The 25,735-nt window shown below is 40.5% G+C and overlaps 1 protein-coding gene across 7 annotated transcripts in view; it reads left to right on the top strand.

Moving 5' to 3' along the window:
• Nucleotides 1–23,675, top strand: part of CEP192 (centrosomal protein 192) — a 123,942-nt gene extending 100,267 nt beyond the window's left edge. For 6 of the 7 annotated variants that reach the window (XM_045065349.1, XM_045065350.1, XM_045065348.1 and 3 more), the window contains 11 exons: nt 3,268–3,443; nt 4,051–4,174; nt 5,883–5,988; nt 6,415–6,622; nt 9,007–9,086; nt 10,007–10,102; nt 14,307–14,426; nt 14,859–14,980; nt 17,676–17,805; nt 18,296–18,354; nt 23,231–23,675. In XM_045065349.1, the coding sequence (XP_044921284.1) occupies nt 3,268–3,443; nt 4,051–4,174; nt 5,883–5,988; nt 6,415–6,622; nt 9,007–9,086; nt 10,007–10,102; nt 14,307–14,426; nt 14,859–14,980; nt 17,676–17,805; nt 18,296–18,354; nt 23,231–23,372 (1,363 nt within the window). In that variant the 3' untranslated portion in view covers nt 23,373–23,675. The remainder of the gene's footprint in view (nt 1–3,267; nt 3,444–4,050; nt 4,175–5,882; nt 5,989–6,414; nt 6,623–9,006; nt 9,087–10,006; nt 10,103–14,306; nt 14,427–14,858; nt 14,981–17,675; nt 17,806–18,295; nt 18,355–23,230) is intronic. The other variant, XM_004742664.3, reaches the window with a different exon arrangement.
• Nucleotides 23,676–25,735: the final 2,060 nt, after the last annotated feature.

Raw genomic sequence — 25,735 nt, 5'->3', positions numbered from 1 at the left:
GGATTCAGTATTAATCCTTTACTGTCACCATTTGGTCACTTAACCTGGCTCATTATTCACTGGCACAATGGATATTCGAGGTTTCATGTATGCTTTCCCTGTCCCAGTCCTGGAATAGAAGTCCTGAGTCCTTTTGGTAGAGAATAGTATTAGAAACCAGGATATGAGTAGTAAGTGTGCTGTTGCTTTTCAGGTGTTACTACTTCTAGGACCCCTCAGTGGTCACAGCTAGGAAATACATGTATTTATATATACATCCCCATGTATCCAAATCCGTTTATAAATATGTTGAAACCATGAGTTTACACTGATATCTCCAGTACTGAGAAACCTGGCTTCATTATCCTCAGTATATTTGGATTTATGCAGTTCTCCTGTTTTTAACATCTTCTCATCATGTGGGCTCTCCTTAGCTCAGTGTTGCCAACTCGTATTGGCTGAGAGTTCTCTGGAAGTTGCAGCCACCAACTGAGGGCTAACACACCTACCTAGTGCCTCCAACTCATTCCAGCTTGCCTTCTTCCCTATATTTAAAAAAGCAAAACAAAAAAAAAAAAAACAAAAACCTTATTAGAGTACAACTCATATGCAATATCCTTTTAGTTTCAGTTGTACATCATAGTGATTTGATATTTTTATGCATTATGAAATGGTGCCCACAATAAGTCTAGTTACCATCTGTCACCATACAAAGTTATTAAAATATTATTGACTATATTCCCTAAGCTGTTTATTACATCCCCATAATTTATTTTTTAACTAGAAGTTTGTACCTCTTAATCCCCTTCACCTGTTTAACCCACACCCAGCCCCTCTCCCACCCCCTGAAACCAGCAGTTTGTTTCCTGTGTCTAAGAGTCTGTTTCTGTTTTGTCTGTTCATTCATTTTGTATTTTAGTTTCCACATATAAGTGAAATTATTTAGTATTTGTTTTTCTCTGTCTGACTTATTTCACTTAGCTTAATACCCTCTAGGTGCATGTTGTCACAAATGGTTAGATTTCATTCTTTTTTATGACTAATATTCCACTGGGCATATAAACAGCATCTTTATTCATCTATCATGGACATAGGTTATGTTGATATTTTGGCTATTTTAAATAATGCTGCAGTGAATGTGGGGATGCATATATCTCTTCAGATTTGTATTTTCATTTTCTTTGGATAAATTGCTGGATCATATGGTACCTTTACTTTCAATTTTTTGAGGAACCTCCATACTATTTTCCATAGGGGCTTCAGTTTGCATTCCTACCAGCAGTGCACAAGGGTTCCCTTTGCTCTCCATCTTTGATAATAGCCAGTTTGAGAGGTGTGAGGTGATTTCCTGTGGTTTTGATGATTAGTAATGTTGAGCATCTTTTCTTTCTTTTTGAGCCATCTTTTCATGTGCCTCTTGGTCATCTGTATGTCTTCTTTGGGAAAATGTCTATTCAAGTCCTCTGCCCATTTTCTAAATCAGGCTTTTTCCTTTTTTTGGTACTGAGTTGTATACGTTCTTTCTGTCATCTGGATATTAACCTTTTATCAGATAAATGATTTGTAAGTAGGTTTCAGTAGGTTGCCTTTTCATTTTGTTTTGATGATTCCCTTCACTGTACTAAATAAAGCTAGTATCTCAAATTATTCCAAAAAATAAAAGGAAAGAAGGACTTCTTTTATGATGCCAGCATTACTCTGATATCGAAACCAGGCAGAAACACCTTAGAAAAAGAAAATTACATGTCCGTATCCTTAATGAACACAGATGTAGAGATACTCAACAAAATATTGGCAGACTGAATTCAACAATATATTAAAAGGATTCCTATGCTTCTAATGATAATTCTTTTTTCTAAGATATTCAATCAAAGAGTTTAAAATAGTTGTTAAATAGATTAAAAATTATATCAAAAACCAATTAAATTGTGAGGAGCTGGTTTTTAGGAAAATAAACAACCAAGAAGCAGCTCTATAATCTGTAAAAAATTGTTTCTGACTTTTAGCTGGTACCTGCATTATATCTCTGTCTCTGGGGCAGTAGAGGTCTGATTGGAAAAGGAGCAGGTGAGAGGGCAGTGGGTAAGAGGGTGAGGAGAAGATTCTTCTCGTCTGTTGAGTGTCTGCTTGAAATAAAGATGGAACTCTGCTCTGTGGTAGGAGAATTTGGGCACCACCCAAGTGAACTTGTTAAATCATATGCTTCTATGATTACAAAATTCATTAGAATTACAATTTTTTGTAATCTAAGGCTAAACACTTTTTAACACTTAATAAAAATCTTAAACCTTATCAGCATTTCTTACCATAGTATTTTGCCCAGAAGACTTTCTTTGATGTTAGCATCATGAAACCAGTTATCATTGTACAGTTATAGATACATTAAGAGTTTTCTTTTTAAAAATTCTTAATTTTGGGTGGTTTTCTCATAAATCTTTTTAAGAGACTTCAGATGGCATGCTAAGTCAAGACCGGAAAGAAATTAAATCAGTATTCTAATGAAAGATTAGTATAACAATATTTGAACTATACTGTATTTTTATACATTACTTTAAGAATACACAGTGAAGGGGCGCCTGGGTGGCTCATTGGGTTAAGCCTCTGCCTTTGACTCAGGTCACGATCTCCGGGTCCTGGGATCGAACTCCGCATTAGGTTCTTTGCTTGGTGGGGAGCCTGCTTTCCCCCCTCTCTCTACCTGTTTGTGATCTCTTTCTCTGTCAAATAAATAAAATCTTTAAAAAAAAAGAATACACAGTGAACAATTTTTATTCCATGAAACATACACAGTATATTCCATAATACACTTTCAGTTTTATCTAAATATTTTTAGATTTATGAAGAATTAATATAAAAATATGACATGGTCTGGCTTTTTAATCTTTTTTTAAAAGCAGAAATATAATATTTTAATATACAGCTTCTATACAACCAAAAAGTGAAACATTGCAATAAAATATTGGCGAGAAAACACAGTATTTCATTTATAGTGCATGGCAAATGGTTAACATCCTTAGTCATAAGCTTTTTAGTTTTTGATATTTTTTAAAGATTTTATTCATTTATTTGGTAGAGACACAACGAGAGAGTGAATACAAGTAGGGGAGCAAGAGAAAGAGAAGCAGGCTTCTGGCTGATCGGGGAGCCTGGTATGGGGCTCGATCCCAGGACCCTGGGATCATGACCTGAGTCGAAGGCAGACACGTAATGACTGAGCCACCCAGGCACCCCAGCTTTTTATCATTTTTAATTTCTTTCCTCTCCCCATCTCTCTTTCTGTTTCTACAGTGAACCTGAAGGTCCTGGGAAGCATGGTGGCAATGTTTCTTTGGATGTTTTACCAGTTAAGGGTCCTCAGGGTTCTCCACTTCTTTCACAAGCTGTTTGCCCACCCCAAGATAAATCATCCTCTAAGGAAATGTGGACTGTCCAGCCTGAACACTTGATTTTGATGGCCCCTTCTTGTGAGTATATCAGTAACAACACAACAGCAGTGCACTCTGGAAACCAGGGCTGAACTCACTCTGAGCCCATTGTTCATCTAGGAAATATACTTGGAGTGTATACAGATGTGACTAATGCCTTATGCAGGTCCTCCTCTCCCCTACTGAGTGAGACCTAACTCACACGCAACCTTTGCATTGTCCAGCACAAGGCCATTGTTCTCATTCCAAGCTTCCAGTTCTCCATCTGGCTGGGCCACTAGTCCATGGGCCCTTTCTACCACCACATTCCTTGCCCCAAAGATCTCATTTGGTACTTCGCATGTTTTACTCTTCACATTGATATGGTTGCTTCAGAGTAGGAATAAATCTGGTACCACTGTATGTGCCCAAGATAAGACCAGATGGTAACAATTTCCAGATGTCCTTTTACCTCTTTGCTCAGTATCATTGTAGTTTAAGAGTAAACACAATGTTTGTTTTTTTACCAGGGATTTGAAATTCCTATAAAGCAAAATTAAGTTGGTAGACTAATGAATTTAAGATTCTTTTTTACTATTTATTAATGTTTGGGGTTTTTTTCACTAATGCTAAATGTAAGTTATATTTTATTTCTCTGATATAATAGGTGATCTGGCAAAAACTGCATGTTTCCAGATTTTAAATAATTCCGTTATGTTACTGAAATTTGAATTGTATTGGCCGGCACATTGCCTTACTGTAACACCACAACATGGATTTATCCCACCAGAGTAAGTATGACTTCCCTTCCCTCGAGGTTGTTGTTCAGATGTTAGCATGGTGACTTTTGAAGGATTAGATATTATGCCATTTTAATTTATTCAGTAGAATTTTGTCATATGCTCCCTATACAGAGTTCCTTGTGTTTTTGTGAGACCACACTGAAATTTAAGATTCATGCTCCTTAGCAGAGTAGAGCCCACGTCCATGGCCACTTATAGTGTATATAGCGTAAAAGAGTTAAGAGATATGAGTGAGGTGGGAAAGATTTCCTGAAGTAGAAAACATCAGATTGTGCGGACATGTTACTCTGCATACCAAATTACAAAACAGGAGATGCAGCTGGGCGGATGATGAGGGGTGGTGGTCCCTAAAGCCCAGATGGTTCTGTCCTTCATTACCTTGGGTCTGGCTCAACTTATTCTGCTAGTTTTGTCTAACAGACATTTTATAGACAAAGCTTCCTGACTTTTAATATGTCTGAACCATAACCTGGCTGGCCATTTTTTACAAATAATATTCTAAGAAGGAAGTCTTGGGGACCAGATGCTGATAAGCAGCTGTCCTCTCTGCGCAGCTTAATTATTAATAGGAGGTAAAGCTGCACTTCTGCAGCTTTTCAGGGACTTCGTCTGGGTTGGCACAGAACATCCACAGGTGCAGGTTGCTTCCTATTTGGGAATGGAAGCTTCGCAGAAGAGCAACATGAAGTTACTTACTTTTGCAAAGTGATGAAGTATGCATTTTAGAAGAGTTATAGTTGACTAATACTGACCTAAGGTAGGGTTAGGGATACTCCAGAGAAACATTCGTAGGACCAAAGCAATGAATTAAACATTTACTAATTAATGGTTGAAAAGATAGGGAAATGATAGAGTAGATTGTTCACAAATAACTTTTAACATCATCCCACACATTTAGCTGTTAGGAATGGAAAATAATCTTGCTCTGCCATTTTTTTTAAAAGATTTTATTTTATTTGAAAGAGAACATGAACAGTAGGTAAGGGGCAGAGGGAAAGAGAGAAGCAGACTCCCCGCTGAGCAGGGAGCCCAACTCAGTTCTCACTGAGATCATGAACTGAGCCGAAGGCAAGATGCTTAACTATCTGAGCCACCCAGGCACGCTTGCTCTGCCATTTTTGACATGTGTGCCAAAGTATCTTTTACAACTTTTTTTGTTTCTTCTGAGTCACAAATCTGATTACATTGTCCATGTTTAAAAGTCATCTTTGACATTCCATAGCTCTTGAAGAGGACAGTGAGCTCAGAAAGTTTTAGCAATTGGATAAAAAGGAATCTTACTCATTTCTTTTCCATCCCGCTCCCTTTTTCTTACAGTTTTCTTTCCTGCTGTTTCATTCTCTGTGTATGGTAAACGGTATCATTCTTTGTTATCAGATGGCTCAGAGCTTTTGTATACTGGTCCTGTGCTCTAGAAATTTTTATTTTGAATTGCTTTTTAAATGGTATTTCTACAATATGGTCTGTTTTTACATGAGTTTTCCCCTTAGGTTCATGGGTTTATGCCACTCAACTTTTTGTGAGCCATGAGTTGGGGCTGTTGCAGAATCAGACATGTCCGGGATCTCACCTCTTCTCTGCTCTTTGTGAACAACAAGGAGAGCTGGGCATTGATAGAACAGTATTTATAACTTGTGGTTGTTGCTGTTCAAGTATAGGATATTCTTGGTTTTCATTATTAAATTATTTTTTCCAGGAGTAAGCTACAAATTCTTGTGAGTCCTAATTCCTCCTTATCTACAAAACATTCAATGTTCCCATGGAGTGGTTTAATCTATGTACACTCTGACAATGGACAGAAGGTATTTTAAGTGTTTGTTTTTAAGCAGCATTTTTCCTGTTTTGCAACTTAAGTGTTGTGATCCTTATTAGCATTTACTTTTCAGAAGTGAAATGAAGGGGCCTGTCCTTTCAGCCGGGCTAGATGTATTCATAGAGAGAGCTTAGCACAGACTTTTTCCATTAGTGATCTGAATGATTCTCCTGGATGGGGCAGAAATGGAAAGTGGAGCCTAGAAACCACTATTGATTTGTAAAATATGCATTGAAAAAGAAGGGAGTTGGGAGAGTCAAAGATTTACTTTGAGATCTGAGTAAATTTTCTAATGCATCCGTGTTTCATTTGTTTGGCATTACTTTTCTCCACCATGTTTTAAAAATAAGAATTGTTTCTTTAAAATGATAGATCCACTTGTGTCTTACCGCCTAAATTATTTGGCTCATTTCAGAAAATTGTGAAAGTTCAAATTCGAGAAGACTTAACCCAGAAAGAACTCCTTGCTCACTTGACCACCAGCACATTTGGAATCCTTTCTCCGGGAGCTGAGCCTGCAGTTGGTCATCTGGTGAAACCAGTGACAAAACCACGTTCCACAAAAGTTGAGATAAGAAATAAGACTATTACTTTTCCTGCAACAGAACCTGGTGAAACCTCAGGTCTGGTATCACAAGGTTATATAATTCAAATGATCACGGTTTTGTTGAGTCTAACACTGTTTTTAGTGACCTTCGTTGTAGTGACAGGGATAATATTGTCCCCTATTTCAGGAGATACTCAGGTTGTCATTGGCAGTCACTTCAATCACAGGCCAGATTGGAGGAGCTTAAAAATTGTAAAATGTTAAATCTAGGTATTTAAGAACTCTGTGTATTCTGGGAGTCTCATATTCCACCTGGTCAGAACCATCCCTCCTCAGTTCTCACTGGGTCTTTTACCAGACCTCCTAACTAGTTAGCAGCTGAAGAAGAGGAGAAAGTAGGTAAAACCTGGTTCCGTCCCTCACTAATGAGACTGAAGCACTGAAAGAGGTTAAATAGATACACTCAGTTTCCCCATTTGGAAAATGGCTGTCATAGTCAACGATTCTCACGGAGGGCTTTGAGGTGTAAATGAAATAAGGTATTTAAGGTGCTCGGCATAGTGTTTGGCACATAGTAGGTACTCAGTATTGCTAGTACTCCTCCAGGGCCCCGTGAACCCTGCTTTTGCTTGCCCCCCTTCACCTCCCTGTGATGGCTCATCTAAGTGACTGAGGTTGCATGTGGGACTTGTTGGAAAGGGTGTGGGCCTTCTGTCACCTGGCCCTCACTCCCTGCCTCTCTCACTGGCTTTGTCTTGCACTCACATTCAATTTCCACTGCCCATCCAGCCTGTCCCTCCCTGGTCATCGCCTGTCCACTCACTCCATCCTCCCCGTTCGCATCCTCTAGGAGTTCCAGCGGCTCTCTGGCCTCATTCCGATGTCCAGGCCACTAGGCCTACTACCTCCTCACTCTCCCGCACCCAGGTCTCGGCCACTTCTGCTTGAATTCTGTCATCTGTCACTGCAGTTATGCCTTAGGAATGCTCTTAACTGCTGTGTGCCCCTCCCTCTGCGGTCCTGCGCGGCAAGATCCTAAGCCAAGTCAGACCCAGCCGCCTCCCAGCTCTGTGTCTCCTGTAGCCGAACCTCGCTGCCAGAGGAAACGGTGGCCGCACCCGCACATTTGTGGTCTCTGTTCTCAGATGCCACTGGGCACCAGGCTGTTCTAGCAGCCCTCCTTGGTGTGTGTCCTTTCCCGTTTCCTGTAGTCATTCGACATCTTCACTCTTCGTGCCCCTCCCCGGCTCCTGGTTTCTCTTCCCAACTCTCGATTTTGCCTCACACATCACTGCAAATACAAAAGCCATTAGACTAAGTGGGAGGCTTCTGCTTGCATCCCAAATGAACCCTTCTGCCCAGAATCTAGGCCCATCTATTCTTGCCATCTCAGGGCCTTCCTCTGCCCCTTTTCTCTCCCTTTGTTGATGCCTTTCCCTTGGCACACAGTCCTCTCTGCCATCACGTGTCTAAGGAATGCCTTTCTCGGCCCCACATCTCCTTACTATCTCCCTGCTTCCTCGACACCCCTTCCTCATGGAAGGATCGTGCTCCCTGCCTTCATTTCCTCGGGCTGTAACGGAATTGGTGCTGCCACCTGCCTTGACCCCACTATCAAGGTCACTGAAAAGGGAGTGTGTCCTTGATAGGTCTTTGTTAATTTGACCCCTCAAGGCTGGGGTCAACCACTCCTTCTTCCTTGGACTACTTTCTTGTGCCTCTCCCAGTTTTCCCTGCTTCACAGGCTCCTTCTCAGGTTTCACTGATGACTCTTTCTTCCTGGGCCCGCCTGTGTCCCCTTCTTTATCTTGGCTCTTCCTGCATGCTGCTCAGCTTCTGCCCTGTTGGCATCTCACAAACAGAACTCCTGTTTTACCCATGAAGCCTGCCTCCTCCAGCTCTACCCATGTCTGTAAGTGGCCCTGCTATCTGCTCATTAAGCCAAATCCCTGGAAGTTATTTGCTGTCTTCTCTCTCCCTCTTCCCACACAGTCCACTAGCAAGTCCTTTGCAGTCCGTGTTCAGAATGGATCCCCTGTCTGCCTGCTCCTTTTCCTCCCACTGCCTTGACTCAAGCCTGATAGACGCTACCCCACGTGTCTTCTCTCCATGCAGCTGTTGCTGAGGCGTCTTACCAGGGAACCTCATCTACTCTGACCCCCTTGTGGTCTCTCCTCTCCACAGCAGCCAGTAACTCTGTAAATTAACATGAAAATCATCTTACAGCTCTCTTGCTTAAGCCCTTCATTATCCTTTGATTAAATCCAAAACAAGATATCTGTCAAATTTGATTTTGTTAGAAAATACTGTAAATTCCCATGGAGCTTCTCTGAGGATCTGATGAGTGTATTTTTCCCCTCTGATGAGGTAATTAGTCATTATTATACAGTATCACAGTAATCTGCTTGTTTACTTACATCTCCAAGAATTGTTTGACTTGTGACATGTGTGTTCTTGTAGAAAATTTTCTGGAACTTGAAAATCATGGTAACACAGAAGTAAAGTGGCATCTGTCATCCTTAGCTCCCCCTTACGTCAAGGTCAGTAATAATTACCTTAAATATATTCATTTTAATGTTTAAACTTTACTCAGGGTGTTTTTATACTGAATTATGAACATAGGTTGAGATTATTGGGCTTTTTTTGGTCCCACTAATTCACTTACTTGATTTTTCTCTATAGATGGGCCTAATACATGCCCCATCTTTTTCACAAGATTGTTTTTAGAGTCAGATTAGAAAGTATATTTGGAAATATGTGCTTGCTCATTTAATGCTACCTCCTACAATCCTGATTTTTATCTGAAAATAACTTTATTTTGAAAAAACTTGAAAGTTTTATTATGGAATATTGTGTGCATGTGCACATGCACATGCATTTTTCTTTTCCACAGTCTGGGTACTGTTCCGTGTTTTCAGCCAGTAGGAGCTAGTGTAGGAGACAGACTCTTTGTCAGTGAGTGCTAGCCGACCCTATACTGCAAATGGTCTCCAGCATTGGGCTCTATACCTGAATTGAGCATGTCGTCACCTATGTTGTTTAGAATGCTATGTCCTTCCTGCCGTATATTTTGTGTGACAGTGGTAGTTTGGAGCCCTCATACTAACAAAATGTGTGCAAAAATAGTGCTGTATCTACTAAAAAAAAAATAACTGGTATTGCATATGATGTTAAAATGTACATTCAGCAAAGGGTCTTCAGGGTCCTTGAGGAGCAGGCCGCCCTTGAACAGAATGAGCACCGTCCTAAAGCTGACTAGCCAGGAAGGAGTGGCTGCTGATGGAAGGAGGGGCGTCAGCATGGGCCTTTGTGAGCAGAGTTAAGGAGTGCTCCCACTCCTAGGCGGGCACTGAGCTCTCCTGGCCCCTGCAGAATGGGTTTGTATGTCCTTGGTAACCATAAAGGTAATGGTGTCACTCTGACTTCTGTTTTTTTCCTTTGATTGCTTAAATGATTGTAGGGAGTTGATGACAGTGGAGATGTTTTTAGAGCTACCTATGCAGCATTCATATGTTCTCCTATTTCTGGTATACTGGAAAGCCGTGGAATTCGGAAGGTGAGTTTTGACATTTTTTTCATAGCCATTGGTAAGAACATGGTGTTGCTTGACCAGGGGACCTTCATTTGTTTCCACCCAGAGTAGTGGCTTCACCTAGACTAGTGTTGCTCTGCTAACAACCAGCTTTCCGCAGGAGAAGACCTGCCTCAGTGCATGTCAGTGGGCTGCTTCCTGCAGCAGAGCTCTTGCTTTCTAAGTAGCTAAACAAAATGCCATGCTTAATGGTAGGATTGATTTACATTCTGATATACGCGCTTTAGGTGGCCACAGGCTGCCAGTACTTATAACACACTTGGAATAGCTCTAATCTAGACAGTATTTTGTCCACCAGCCGTAATAATCTGCTACCACTCAAGAACAACTGTGTTCATGTCATAGTCAACAGTATATCTTCATGGGCAAATGGTGATGGATCCTTTTAGTACCATGATCCTCTTAAGTTCTAATCCATTGGTAGACCTGACATAGTTTTTTTCAAATATCCCTTAGTGACATAGTCATTCACTTAGTCTCAGTAATATACTTTTGCATTTGCTAACTGCTGAAATGCACTTAAACTATAGCATTTATATGACATTGGTCCATTTTTTCAGAGATTCAGACTGGTAATCAGTTCTAGACTATAGTTGTGGACTCATTACTGACTATCGAAGAATCTTTGAGCAATGATAGTCACAAACCTTGTGCACTTTACTAGGTCTGTGTAACAGGCTTCCAGAAGGTTTCTGACTTTTTTGGAAAGGCATACTCTTCTATGGTGTAGTTTATTTCATTTCCCAGCCCACAGTAATGGCAAAGCAGTATAATAAAGAACAGACACATTGCTTAACAAAAGTTCAACATCTGGGGCAAAGGCAGTGGGGGAAGGGTTGCAAAAAAAAAAAAAAACCCCAGCAGGAAAGACATCCTATGTTCTTGGATCAGAATATCTAACATTACTAAAATAGCAGTATGGCCTAAATTGATCTACAGATTTGATATAATCTCAATAAAAAATCCCAGGTGGTGTTTGGGTTTTTGTTTGTTTTTTAAAGAAATTGACATGCTGATCCTAAATTCATGTAGATATGCAAGAGAACCAGAATAACCAAAGCAATCTTGAAAAAGAATAGAGTTAGGGGATTCACACTTCTCATTTTCAAAACCATACTAATCAAAACTGTAGTATTGACATAAAGATAGAAATATAGAATATGTGGAATAGACTGGAGGGTTCCCAAATAAACCCTCATATTTATGGTCAGTTGATTTTTTTCAATAAGGGTACTGAGACAGTTCAATAGGGAAAGAATATTTTGAACAAGTAGTGCCAGGACAACTGATATCCTCCTATAAAAGTATTAAGTTGGATCCTTACCTCACACCATATCCAAAAAGTAACTTGAAGTAGACCATAGACCTAAATATAAGAGCTGAAACTATAAAATTCCTGAAAGATAACATAGTAAATATTCATGACCTTGGGTTAAGCCTTGGTTTCTTAGATATGACACCAATAAAGCACAAGTGACAAAAGAAAAAAATAGATGAGTTACCAGAATGTAAAACTTGAGTGCATCAAAGGATACTATTAAGAACATGAAAGGGGATACCAGATTATGGGAGAAAATGTTTAGAAATCATACATTTAATGAAGGATTTATACCCCAAATGTGTAAAGAACTCCTACAACTAGATAACCCAAAGACAAATAACCAGTTTTAAAAAATGGGTGAAGGTCTGAATAGATTATAAAGAGGGGCTTCTAGTTGGCTCAGTCAGTTAAGTACCTTCTGCTCAGGTGTTGATCTTAGCGTCCTGGGATCTAGTCCCACATTGGGCTCTCTCCCCCGGCTCTTGTGCACTCACTCTCTCTCCCCTCTCCAAATAAATAAGTAAAATCTTAAAAAAAAAAAAAAAAAACTGAATAGATGTTTCTCAAAAAAAAAAAAAAAAAAAGATATACAGGTGACCAATAAATATATGAAAAAATATTTGAATCACTGTTCATTAGGGAAATGCAGAACAAAACCACAGTGAGATATCACTTCACATGCCTAGGATGACCCAGATTTTGGAAATCAGACAGTAACAAGTGTTGGTAAGGATATGGAGAAATTAAAACCCTCATACATCGTTTGTAGGAATGGAAAATGATACAGCTGCTTTGCATAACAGTTTGACAGTTCCACAATAAGTTAAATGTAGAATTACCATATGACCCACCAACTTCACTTCTGAATATATACCCCCAAACACTGTAAACCAGAGTTCAGGGCACCTCAGTGGCTTAGTCAGTTAAGTATCTGCCTTTAGCTCAGGTCCTCAGATCAAGCCTTGCATGGGGCTTCCTGCTTATCAGGAAGTCTGCTCCTCCATATTCCCTCTGACCACCCCCTGCTCATGCACCAACCCCCATCTCTCTCAAATAAATAAATAAAATCTTAAAAAAAAAGAAATCCAGTGTTCAAACAAAAACTTATACACAAATGTTCATAGCAGCCTTATTCAAGATAGCGAAAAAGTGTAGAAATAACCCAGATGTCTATCAACTGATAGATGGAGAAACAAAATGTATACCCATACAGTGAAGTAATACTTGGCTATAAAAAGGAATGAAGTAGTGATAACATGCTACCACATGAACCTTGGAAACATGCTAAGTGAAACAGTGCAGAGATAAAAGGCCATATATTGTGTGACTGAGTTTGTGTGAAATATGTAAAATAGGTAAATCTGTAGAGACAGAAAGTAGATATGTGGTTGTTTGGGCTGGAAGTGAAGGTCGGGAGTGCGGAATGACTGCTGATTGTATGGGGCTGGGTTTTTTGTGGATTGTTGGAAATAGTTTAAAATCAGGTTGTGGTGGTTGCAGAGTTCTGGAAATACACTAGAAACACTGACTGCGTTTTAAGTGGGTGTATGGTATACGAATTCTATCTCAATGAAGCTTTGAAAAAAGAAAAGTATGCAGGATTTCTCCTTTCACACAGGAGAACATAAAAATGAAACCTCTGTGGGATCTTTGATTTTTTTGTATGTTCATCACTGTATATTTTGGACTGAACTCGTTGCTTGCCACACTGTCAGGTCACATTCATCAACTGAATTCCAGGTCTGAATACTTAATTTATGTTAGTGGAGAAGAAAGCAAGGCACATCGCTCTGGGACCATTTAGGGAAATACTCCCTAAAAAGTACCACTATTGATGTATGTAATAGTGATCCAGAAGGAAGAAAAAAATTAGTTTGTTAGGTACCTGTTTCTTAAAGTAAGAGATGTACATAGTAATTTTCTGAAACATCGGTCAGTTTGAATGGGATTAAATGAGCTAACGAATGCTCAGGCTCCTAATATGTGTCTAGTGTGTGTCACATACAGCACTAGTAGGTTGTCCCCTCCTCTTTATTTTTGGTGTTGGAAAACAGTGTTCCAGATAATTCGTAAAGTTTCACCATTTAGGGGAAACTAAATGGTTTCGTTTCATTCTTTCTTCCTTGATCTTGGCAGTGTCCATACCCCCTTTATCGTGTAATTCCCTAATCTTGATGATCACCTCTTTTCCATGAGTATCCTGCCTTTGCCTCTACACCCTAAGACTTGCTGGCTGCATTGTTTCTTATGTTCTGTATTGACAGAAATTGGGTCACTTAACAGTTTTAATGTAAAGTCCAGACTCAAAGATACTGATTAGTGGTTAATGTAGCTAATAGCATTTTTAACACTAAATTCGTTGATAAAGGAAGCACTTAACACTGGCAAACTTTATAAAATACTATTTTTTAAATACTACAGCTTTCTCATTACTGACCTTTTTACAGATTGTACGCATGCAGTTCGTGTGTATGACTTTGAGGTGTGTGGTTGGGGTAACTGGTTCTAGGCCTTAGGCCTTTACTGTATGGCCAGCAGAGGGGTCCATAACCATTTCATCGAAAGACTGGATTGTGTTTCTGGGGTTGACCTTCCTCATTTAGGTCTTGTACTTGACAGCTCTAGAATTTTTTGATAATGTAAAGAGCATTTGCATTTTGAGGACTGTGTTACAGAGAGCCCTAAAAAAGAGTGTATCTTGAATCTGGTATAATCTTCTGCCAAAAGAAGAGTTGTTCAAATCCCTTTCAGTTAGTGGCAAAACTAGCCAGTGCTAAATCGTACACCAACTACATGGTGTGTGAGGCTTAGTGTCTAAATTTCTCCCCTGGGTGTGTTGTTTTGTAGGTCTCCATCACTTTTTTGCCCAGAGATAGAGGGGATTATGCTCAGTTTTGGGATGTTGAGTGTCACCCCCTTAAAGAGTCTCACATGAAACATACCCTGAGATTTCAACTCTCTGGACAAGTGAGTATTAAACTGAATTTAAGTGAATTATTGTGTGTGTGTGTGTATTAAAAACATTAAGTGAAACTGACATGGGAAAACTGTCCTGAAAATGCAGACTATTTTCCTGGTATTATTCTAATCTCATTAATTCTGTTGTCTGGCCCTGTAATCTTAATTTTCTCATTTGCTTTTATTGATTGGCATGCCTTGAGGTCTGGGTTGGCTCTGTGAAATCTGTGTTTGACTTGATTAGGTAAGATTGTGTGTGTGTGTGTGTAAAGAAGCTGACCAGGAAAAAATGTAGGTATTGCGATTTAGGGAATTTAAAAATCTTAAGTTTTCTTCGAAAAATTGTGAAGGAAATAGTAGAATTTAACCGGGTAATTATCCATATATTTTCCAAGAATATTTATTTTTCCTCCCCCACCCTGTGATTTTTTTTTTATACAGAGTGTCAAAGCAGAAAATGAGCCTGAAAGTTCAAAAATTTCCACAAACTCCCTCATTAAACTAGATAATTTAGTTAAGTCCCGAAGACAAGCTGTGTCAGAGGCTTCTGCTCTTATACCCGGGTATGTTGTCTTTGTCATTCTTATGACATTTTTTCCAGTACTTTATTGAGATATAATTAAATTCAGTAAAATGCTCAGTGTCCTTACCTGTGAGTTCTCATGCATTGCTGCCACTCCAATCAAAATAGAGAATATTTCTTTTCACCCAGAGAGCTCTTACATATCCCTTTGCAGTCAGCCCTGCCCTCACCCCAAGATTTGTTCTTTTCTGATCTAGGTTGGCTTTGTCGAATTTTGTACACATACAAACTCGCTGAGTCTGGCTTCTTTCGTCACACATGTTTTTGGGATGCATTTGTGTTGTAGGGTGTACATTTAGTTTGTCCTTGAGTATTGTTTTATGTGATCATGCCATAATTTATTCATTTTATGTGATCATACCAAAATTTATTCATTTATTCAATTTATTCATTTGACATTTGGGTGGCTTCTCATTTGGAGCCTGGAATTATAAATGAAGGTGCTATGAACACTATTGTATGTGTATTTTTGTGGACATACTTTTTTATTTCTTTTGGGTAAAAATAACTGAAGAGTAGAATTGCTGGGTCATATGGTCAGCATGTGTTTAACTTTAAAACAAACTGCCAAATAGTTTAACCAAAGCGACCATACCATTTTATGTTCCCAAAAAACACTGTATGAAAGTCAATTCTTGAAAACTTCTTTTTGGTGGGGAGTGCGTCTGCCCTTCAGCTTACGTCATGATCTTGGGGTCAGGATCAAGCCCCCATGGGGCTCTCTGCTCAGTGGGGAGTCTGCTTTTCCCTGTCACTCCATCTGAACTTCCTCCACCCAAATAAATAAAATCTTTTAAAAAATTCTTTAATTTTTATTTAATATATTTTGTTATATTTTTTAGTAATCTCTACACCCAGTGTGGGGCTCGAACTCACAACCCCAAGATCAAGAGGCGCATGCTCCTCCAACTAAGATAGCTAGGCACCCCTTAAAAACTTTTTAAAATGTGTTTTTTATACCAGTAGCTTACACAGCTCTAATGATAATATTTAAGTATTTTGCCTAATAAACATGTTTCTTACAATCCTTAATTAACTAATACTTAGATCTAACTTTGTCCTAGAGGAAGACACTTGTAAGAAAAGTATGTGTTAAGTACCTGCTAAATTTAATATTCATGTTGTTATTTATTTTCTAATGGGAGTTTTGTAAACATTTTGTAAGCATTGAGGCTCCTTTAAAGATTATGTGTTCTAACCACACTCTCTACGTACTCTTTTGTTCATCTCGTCTTTACGGAGCACACACCATGTGTTGGGTAGTGGAGGCAGAACTGCCCTAGTCCTTGTCTCCAGGGGCTTTACCTCCTAGAGAAGGAGCCACATCACAGATAGTCTCACTAACAGGCTTGATTACAACCTGTGGAAAGGACTGGAAGGAAAGAAATGGGAAACATGACAGAGGGAGCTTGATGTGTGATACCTGGGAGGAGCCTCCCCGAAATGGGACCTTTAAGTTGAGGAGGATAAGTGGAAATGACGGACGTGACGAGCATAGGAGAAGTTCCTGACTTTGTAAGGACCAGGTAGTGGGGATCGTTGTCCCTTGAGGAACCAAAGGCAGCATCCAGGCCTAGAGCCCAGATGGAGGGAGAGTAGTGTGAGGTGAGGCCAGAGGGCTGGTGGGCAGAGGCAGACTGTGCAGGGTCTCACATGGTAGATATTAATTTGGGGTTTATCTGGGAAGCTGTTGGAAGCCATGAATGACATGATCAGATTTGAGTATTTATAGAAAAATCCTCTGGCTGTGGTGCAGTCTGATTAAGAAGGAGGCAAGAGTATATATGGCAAAACAAGTCGGAGGCTATTTAAGTAGTCCAGGACTAAAGCAGTGTCCAGGAAGATGATGAGAAATGGACAGATTTGGGAGGTGTATAGGAAGGAAATTTGAAGGATTCAGTGAATGGGTTCAGTAAGGGGGCTTGAGAGAGAAGGGGGATCAGAGTTGGCTCCCAGACAGAAATACAAGTGGAGGGTCAGGTCTGAGAAGAAGGATCCCAGGTTTAATCCGGATTTGTGGCATCAGATCACTGTGTGGTGACAGGCATGTTGCCCAGCAGCTCATTGTGAGCTGAGCTGTGGATCTGGGAGTCACACGGGGGCGGGCTTGCTGGTTCACCGAGCTGGGATTTCTAGGGAGACTGCAGCGAGAGCAGTTAGAGGTGTCCGGGGCCAAGCCACAGGGGACAGCAGCAGGGCAGTGAGGGGGTGAGCCAGCACAGACTGAGCTGGCGTCTGCATCGCTGCCGTCAGATGCTGCAGAGAGGCCAGAGCTTGTGTTCCACTGTCAGGGTAGTCTGTCCGGACAAATGAAGAGCGTCCAGTGGACTGCGCTGGGAGTGCTCTGGGTGAGGTGAACTAAGGTGACAGGAGCACCCGCGCGCACATGGGCCAGAGGCGAGCGGAGACCCAGGCCCCGGGGAGAAGGGGGGCAGAGGTGGTGCTGTCATCTGTGTCCTGTCCGCGCAGCAGCCCACCGCTGCACCTTCTCAGAGAACTGTGCTGCGCCTTCTGTCTTCATAGGGATTAGTGAAGTTGCCATTACAGAACTAATTTCCTGTGAGCTGTGAGAGAAAATACAAATCGAAACACAAAACGCTTCCTTGTCGAATATATATAAATTGTTTAAATTACTCTGGATTTTAAATAGTTGACTTTTAAACCTGTTTCCAAAGCAGACAGCTTGACTTGACGCACCGTGGAGTTTATGCCCCAGAAGATGTGTATCAGTTTCTGCCTACTAGGGTTGGGGAGTCAAGGACGTTGAAAGTCAACTTGCGAAATAATTCTTTCATTATGCACTCCGTAAGTTGGAAATAGTACTGTGGGTTTTGGGAAGATGGATGTATTCAACTATTTAATGAATATTTTCCTGATAATTTAGAAGCTTGTTTTGTAAATTATACTTAAGTTTTAATGATTAATTTTTTAAATGCTTTATGCTGTATTTGAAAAGTAACTCATGAGAAGTTCATGACCCTTTATCTGAAAATTGAAAATATTTGGCATTTGTTTTCATATTTTCATTTTTAAATTTTTTCTCTTGTTTTCTTTTTCTTCTGTACTAATTGACACCAACATATTTCTGGATAACATTTACTCTAGTCAGAATCAGAGTAAATTCATATTAAAATTATTTTAAATGTGTTTTCATGAGGATTTATTATCTTACCTAATTTTGTGGCTATACTTAAATTTACTAAATACCTTTAATTAAAGAAATGCATGGTATGTTTATGTATGCTCAAATGTCTAACTTGCATAATTTAATAAAGTGTTTCATATTAAATTCCAGCTCAAGTTTTTAAGTCCTAGAGAGCCTTTCTACGTCAAACATTCAAAATATTCTTTGAGGTGAGTTTATCATAAATCAGAATGTTCTCATTCTAGTGCAGGACTTCATTTTCAGGACTTCAGAATTTCTCCTAAGAGTTGTGCCTTGTGAGCTCTCCCCCCTCCATTATAGCCCATCATCTCCATCACCAGCACCACAGCGCATTCCTTGTCATAAATTTTAATAAACGCTGAGGAACCTGCCAGGAAAGCATTTTATGACTGCCCACAAGTGTGCTTTACTATGTAGCAACCCAAACTTTGTGGGATGTTTTGGAATTTAGCACATGATTCCTGTTACCCGGTATTTTGTCCGTCACGTAAATACATAGAACATTAATTATCTTGTGATTTAGAATAATTTCTTTAAATGTTATTTTTACTATGCTAAGGATCAGGGAGTTGAATTTTCAGTAATTGGGACAAAAGTGTCCCAGCTTAATTAGGAAAATTTTTTTATTGTGATATTTTTCTGGTTGTCATTCTTCAAATACCCTGTACTTCATCCCTTTTTTTTTTTTTAAGATTTTATTTATTTATTTGAGAGAGAGAGTACACAAGCCAGGGGGAGGAGCAGAGAGACAGGGAGAAGCAGGTTCCCCACAGAACAGGAAACCTGATGCAGGGCTCCATCCCAGGACCCAGGGATCATGACCTGAACTGAAGGCAGACGCTTTACCAACTGAGCACCCGGCTGCCCTGAAATATCCTATACTTCTTAAAGCGGGTCCTTTTTCTCTTGTCACTCTTGCTACTTTTTGTTTTCCATATGATCTTCATTTATTTTTTTTCCCCCCATAGGATCTACATTTAGATTGAAATATCAAACTGGGTTGTCACTGTTATCTAGAATTTTAACAATAGTGTTCTGTCAGACTTAACACTGAAGAATAATTTTATCTCCATCTTTGAATCTTTAAGCCATTTAATTAATTATAAACTCTTATATTTTAGTATTAGGTGATTCCAAAAACATGTTATGTTCCATGAAAACTTGGACCACCCTGTGAATATTCTAGGACTGCCTCTGAGGCTCTAAGACTCGCAGAGCCACACTCTGGAAGGTTACCTGTATCTCTAGATACCAAAAAGATGCTGTCGGGGGAGGCCCGTTCCCTCTCCTCTTTCTCTTTTCTCTCTTCACCTCTTCTACCTCCCCTCCCAGCCTCCGGACTGTAAAATCTGCTATGCATGTACTTGAGGGTCCAGCACTTCCATTGCCTCTCAGCGCCTGACCTAAGAGCACAAGCTGTGCAAACCAAATAGTGAATGTATCTAGAAAGTTACCATAGGCTTCATCTCAGCCTCAGTTTCCTGATTTGTAAGAGACGACCGCGCTCCTGGCAGCCCGGGTTCATTAGGAGAAGGACATAAGCGATGTGCTGGTGTTAGTGTCTAGCCCTTGGGGGCACTCGGGAGGTGGTAGCATCTCGGGTGTTACTGACCGTGCCTTCCTTTCAGCCAGCATCCCTGGTGAGGCCCATCAGGACCAACCCCGTGGATTTTAATGGAACGCCACGGTTCTGTGTCTGTGCTTTTCCTTTAATCGCTTCAACAGCCACGTGGAGGAGAAAGGCCCTAAGTTGTAAAATACCCGTAGCTGCATATTTTCTAGTTTCTGCAGCTTGAGTCCTTGACTCCCAGCAGCCTGTGGGCCTCCAGTTAATGAGGCTTTGCCCGACTGATCGAGGACTGCTGATGTTAGCCTGTGTGTTACCGTAGGTGGGCACTGCGAAACACATGAGTAAGAAGACCAAGTAAGTAAACCCCAGGTCACAGAAAACTTCTCTCAAGACCCCTCCATAGGCTGAAATTTTACATAAAGTTCAGAAAAGCTGGTTTCTTTGTACTTGAGAACAACTTCTTTCAGCTTTGGAGAGGAAGCAAAACTTTGCTACAGTATCTCACTTGAAATTTTTTTTTAATTTTTTTTTTTAGATTTTATTTATTTGACAGACAGAGATTACAAGTAGGTGGAGAGGCGGGCAGAGAGAGGGGAAGGGAAGCAGGCTCCCTGCTGAGCAGAGAGCCTGACACGGGGCTCGATCCCAGGACCCTGAGATCATGACGGGAGCCGAAGGCAGAGGCCTTAACCCACTGAGCCACCCAGGCGCCCCTCACTTGAAAATTTTTACCACAAAACTGAAATAGTGCTGCCTGTTCTTACTGTAATGGTTAGTGCTTTTGTGTTTATCCCACTTTGACTTTGCACAGGGGCTCATGAAATACAAATGCTGGTTCAGAGTAATGGTTAGCTTGCCTGGGCAGGTGGAACGGAATCTGTTCTCAGAATCTGAGAAGCAGTTCCCAGCTTTGCATTAGTGATGTTTTTGTTCATTGATCACTTTCTGCTCTACGACACCATGAACTCTAGCCTTCCAGAGTAATACTGTGACTTTAGTCATCTGTAGAGAACCTGAGGTGATCCGTGCCTCACTCCAGATAGGCACCTTCCCCAGGGCAGTCGTGAGGCCTGACAGGGCTGCTCGGGGTAGGTTCTCACACTGAACTGTGAAAGTGGCCTGAGGCCTTTGCAATATGCCACAGAAGTAGGAGCTTCCTCCAGAGGCCACAGAGGTTTTGCCTAGTTCAGAGGTGGGGAGCGTGGAAGTATGTTGGGGATTTAGCCCCCTTAAAGCAGTAAATTATAAAGAAGGTAATAGGGGAAGGAAACCCTGATTGTCAATTTTTGTAAAGTTTGTTTTTGGGGTTCCAGGTGATCATTTCTATCCTAGCTCTGTAAAAAGAATTCATTTATGTTCCCACTTAGCCCTAAAAAGCATTCTTTCTGCTCACCTGTTGTTCTATTCGAGTCTAATCTGCTGAGACATTATTGGAATACATTTCTCATCTCCTGTGCCCACATCTGCATGCACCCAAGCATCCTGGCTGGCTCCTGCTGCTGAGCTGCCAGACCCTGCTGGGTCATCCCAGGGGGAAGTCACAGCCGGGACAGCACTGTCATTGAGCCATCCTTCTTACCAACACGTAGGAGCCAAGGAGTTTGTCTCCTCTTCACTTTCTTTGGTAACGATGGTATCTTGACTGTGCTGACGGACTCCTTTTTTTCCTACACAGAGTATTCCTTTACAATTAAAGAAAAAAGGAAGAAACCTGGTTTATATACTTTGTAGGTTCTGTAGATGGAGGCATGTAGTTATGGATGTGGTTTAGAGTGTTCTACCACAGCTCCTGCCTCCCTCTTGGCTGTGTCTTTGCTCTAACGTTAGACTTCAGCTAGTGAGGGATTTTGAATGAGACCTTTCCTCTGGCTACAGCATACTTTACTCTGCCTTTTCCCTTTTAAGAGAGAGAGAGTGTGTGTGTGTGTGTAAGAGGGAGAGGTTAAAGAGATAATAGTACAAAGTACTGTTTTTAAAACATCCATCATGTAGTGTTCTAGAGCTTATTAAATTCACAGTTCTTTCTAAATTACATTCTAGTTTATTCAGAGTATCTGTAAATCCAAAAACACATTCTCAGCTGAGTATAGAACAGTTCTATGTTCCATATTAAAATTTTTAATGATGGGTTTGTCAGATTTGTTTCAGGATACTTTATTTTCGTAATTCATAAGTTACTTATAACTTATGTTATAACTTATGCCTCTTAAGTTGGCAAATTGTACATTGTTCTGGGTACTGAAATGCAACATGAAAGATAAAATAGTAGTTTGTCAGTGCTAAGGACTAGGTACCATTTTTAAAAAGGCACATTAGGGGGCACCTGGGTGGCTCAGTGGGTTAAAGCCTCTGCCTTCAGCTCAGGTCATGGTCTCAGGGTCCTGGGATTGAGCCCCACATTGGGCTCTCTGCTTGGCAGGGAGCCTGCTTCCCACCCCAGCTTCCCCCGTCCCCCGCCTGCCTCTCTGCCAACTTGTGATCTCTCTTTGTGTCAAATAAATAAATTTAAAAAAATAAAAAATTGACTTGTTTAAAAAAAAAAAAAAAAGAATCTCAAGCAGACTCGCTGCCAAGTATGGAGCCTGCCTGACACAGGGCTCAATCTCATGACCCTGAGATCATGACCTGAGCCAAAATCAAAAGGCAGATGCTCAACCAACTGAGCCACCCAGGCCCCCAACATAGTAATCTTAAACACAGGGTGCTCATTACCTGCCTCTAGATATAGTTGACCTTTGAACAATGCGAGGGTTATGGGCGCCGACCTTCATGCAGTGGGAAATCTGTGTATTACTTAACTCGTAATGGTCTACTGTTGGCCAGAAGCCTTCCCAATAGCAGTCAGTTAATGTATTTTCATATGTGTGTTATGTACTATATTCTTACAATAAGGCAGAGAAAGGAAAATGTGATCAAGAAAATCAGAGAAAATAACATTTATAGTACTACACTTTTTTGAGAAAAAAAAATCCTCAGGTAAGCAGACTGCTCAGTTCAAACCTGTGTTGTTCAAGGGTCAAACGTAATCTGAAATTTTCAAGAAAGTTTTTTGTAAAAGTTCCTAACGGTCCTGGAGCAGAACCTGTACAGCCCTGCCCTGATACTGGTGGGCATGGGACAGGTTGGTTTACTTCCTTCCTGTTGAGTATGCTGCTGGTGGAAGACGGGCAGGATATGTCAGGTGTCCTCTCTGCAGACAGAACCCAGAGTTCCATACACAATAGGACAGACCTCTCCTCTCCCTTCTTCTGTTGGGTAGCCAGGAATATATATGCAATACTATTTAAATCTGATTTTAGATTATCCTCTCCTTGGCCAGTTTCTTAGTAATAGCATCAAAGAAATGAGAACCCAATTTAAATGGAACGTAACAATACTAAGTTCTTTCACGAAAACCAACTGCGCGCTCTGCTATGCATCGTGCTTAGGAATGTGGCAGGGGATGCTCGTGCTGTCGGAGCTTCAGGCCAGTGACCTTTCCTTTCTCTTTACAGAGCCCAGCATTACATCAACATGCCTGTGCAGTTCAGACCAAAGGCAGTGGGCAAATTTGAAGCTTTGCTTGTTATCCAAACAGATGAAGGCAAGAGTGTTGCTATTCGACTAATGGGTGAAGCTCTTGAAAAAGTTAACTAGATACCTTGTGTGTAAAGTAAATTACATAAGTTATATTTTGGTAACTTTGTTTTTTTACACTACGATATTCTTTTGTATATATTTTGTAAGATAGACTTGATATGTATAACTAGATTTTGGTTTGTTTAAGAAGCTAATACTGAGGACCCAACTAAAATATCATGTATGTAGCCTACAGTATTGTACTTAACTTTTTTATGGGGGAGAAGAGAATTCTATTTTTGCATTGATTATGATACTCTGAACAAATACAGTGTATATTTTAATGTGGTATACCCAGAAATAAATGTAATTTCCACTGAACCTGTCTTTTTTATATGATGATGTCTTACAGAAATCAGAATATTGCTTTATTCTGCTAATTATTTTCTCAAGCTGCTGGGTCTATTTTGTGATTTTTTTTTTTCTCCATTACACAGTTTCCTTTCCTCTAAGAAATCCCTTCTCTGGTCCTTCTGTCTTTTAGCTAATTGCCCAGACTAGAAAGGAAGTGTACTTTTAAAGAAAATGATTTTCTTCAAAGTAGGGGAATTCATATTCTCTGCAAATACATTGGAGAGGTTGATGTAGTTTAAAATAGCATTTATTGTAATTAAAGTTAAATGGGACAGCTGCTCCAGAACCCTTCATAGAAGGAAGGCTCCACAAGCAGGTGCTGGTGGAGAGACTGTGAGTTGCCGAGGGGGCAGAAGTACCCTATTGTGGCATCTTGAGCTGTGAGGTGGAGAAGGCGTGACACAGACTTGGTTTTACCCAGGAAGACCAGGATGATGAAATGCTTCTCAACCATTACTGTTAAGTCTCCTGACAAAGTTTCCTGAGCCCCAGCTAACAGCCTTGTTGTTGGGAGCAGCAAAATCCCAGATTGTGAGCAGTTGTGTGGTGAATTGGGGTCATCACAAGTGGATATTATTGATGGAGTAGAAAGACTGGAACATGCAAGAAGCTTCCTGGATGGCTTCAGTCTGCAATAGTTTGGAACCAGTGATGGTAAGCTGGAGCTAGAAAAACAGATTTCTTTTCTCTCTGAAATCAATACATCCTTAGAAGTGGGGGATTGGCGCCTGGGAGGCTCAGTCAGTTAGGTGTCCAACTCTTAGTTGGTTTCAGCTCAGGTCATGAAATCAAGCCCCACATCAAGTATGGTGCTCTGCTTGAGATTCTCTCTCTAGCTCTGCCCCTCCCCCCACTTGCACACACTTTTTCTCTCTATAAAAAATAAATCTTTAAAAATAATTTTTTTCTTTCTTCTTCTACCTTATTATCTCTTGCTTAGAAGTTCTTTCTTAGAAATCAGATTTATAGGGGCACCTGGGTGGCTCAGTTGTTAAGTGTCTGCCTTTGGCTCAGGTTGTGATCCTGGGGTCCTGAGATTGAGCCCCGCATCAGGCTCCTTGCTCGGCAGGAAACCTTCTTCCTCTCCCTCCGCCCCTGCTTGTGTTCTCTTTCTCGCTGTCTCTCTCTCTCTGTTAAAGAAATGAATAAAATCTTTAAAAAAAACCAAAATTTATAAAAACATATTTTTTAACATTTTATAAGATTAAAAAATATAAAAACATTTTATAAAATAGAAAATAATAAAAACATTATATTTTAACACAAGTTAAACAGTTGTTGCTGTTACTGATACTACCCTACTCCAGTTTGGATTTCATACATCAAATGTGGGTGACTTGATGCTTCAATGTGTTAATTTGATTACATTCAGCCTCAAAAATTTTCAAATAGTGGTATTTTTTATTTTTTTAAAGATTTTGTTTATTTGAGAGAGAACACAGAACAAGAGAGAGAGCATGAGTTGGGGGGAGAGAGAGGGAGAGAAGCAAACTCCCCACTGAGGAGGGACACCCCCTCCCAACATGGGGCTCGATCCCAGGACACTGGGATCATGACCTGAGCTGAAGGCAGACGGTTCACCAAATGAGCCACCCAGGTGCCCCAGTGTTGCTTTTTAAAAAGCGTTTGCCATGGTCTTTCAGTTTCTCAGGGTTGTTACATATCTGTGGAATGATCACTCTGCCTTTTAGTGATCACTCTGCCTTTTAGATTATACTCAGGAGGTAAAAATAAAAAGGGGGGGAGGGGTGGTTAAGCAAACAAAAAACTTTAAATGATTCTCCTGTAGACCATATGCCTTTATGGATATTCATTTCTTCCTGTGCCTCTGTGTTTTGGAAGCTGGATGTTTGGAGTTTCGAGAGCAGTTGAACGTGAACCAGTGATTGACTGTAGCCAGTCATTGCCATAAAGCAGCTGTGACCACTGGCTCTTTGCTGTGATCTACAGCGTGGAAGAGCATCTGATAGGCAGAGTTACCGTATCTGCTTTCTCTAATTAGCTTTCCATCTAGAAGCTGGTCCCCC

The sequence above is a fragment of the Mustela putorius genome, unplaced genomic scaffold (assembly GCF_011764305.1).
Source record: "Mustela putorius furo isolate JIRA1106 unplaced genomic scaffold, ASM1176430v1.1 tig00003858_pilon_pilon_pilon, whole genome shotgun sequence".
In the NCBI taxonomy this organism is placed as follows: domain Eukaryota; kingdom Metazoa; phylum Chordata; class Mammalia; order Carnivora; family Mustelidae; genus Mustela; species Mustela putorius.
This window is presented reverse-complemented; position numbering and strand designations above follow the sequence as displayed.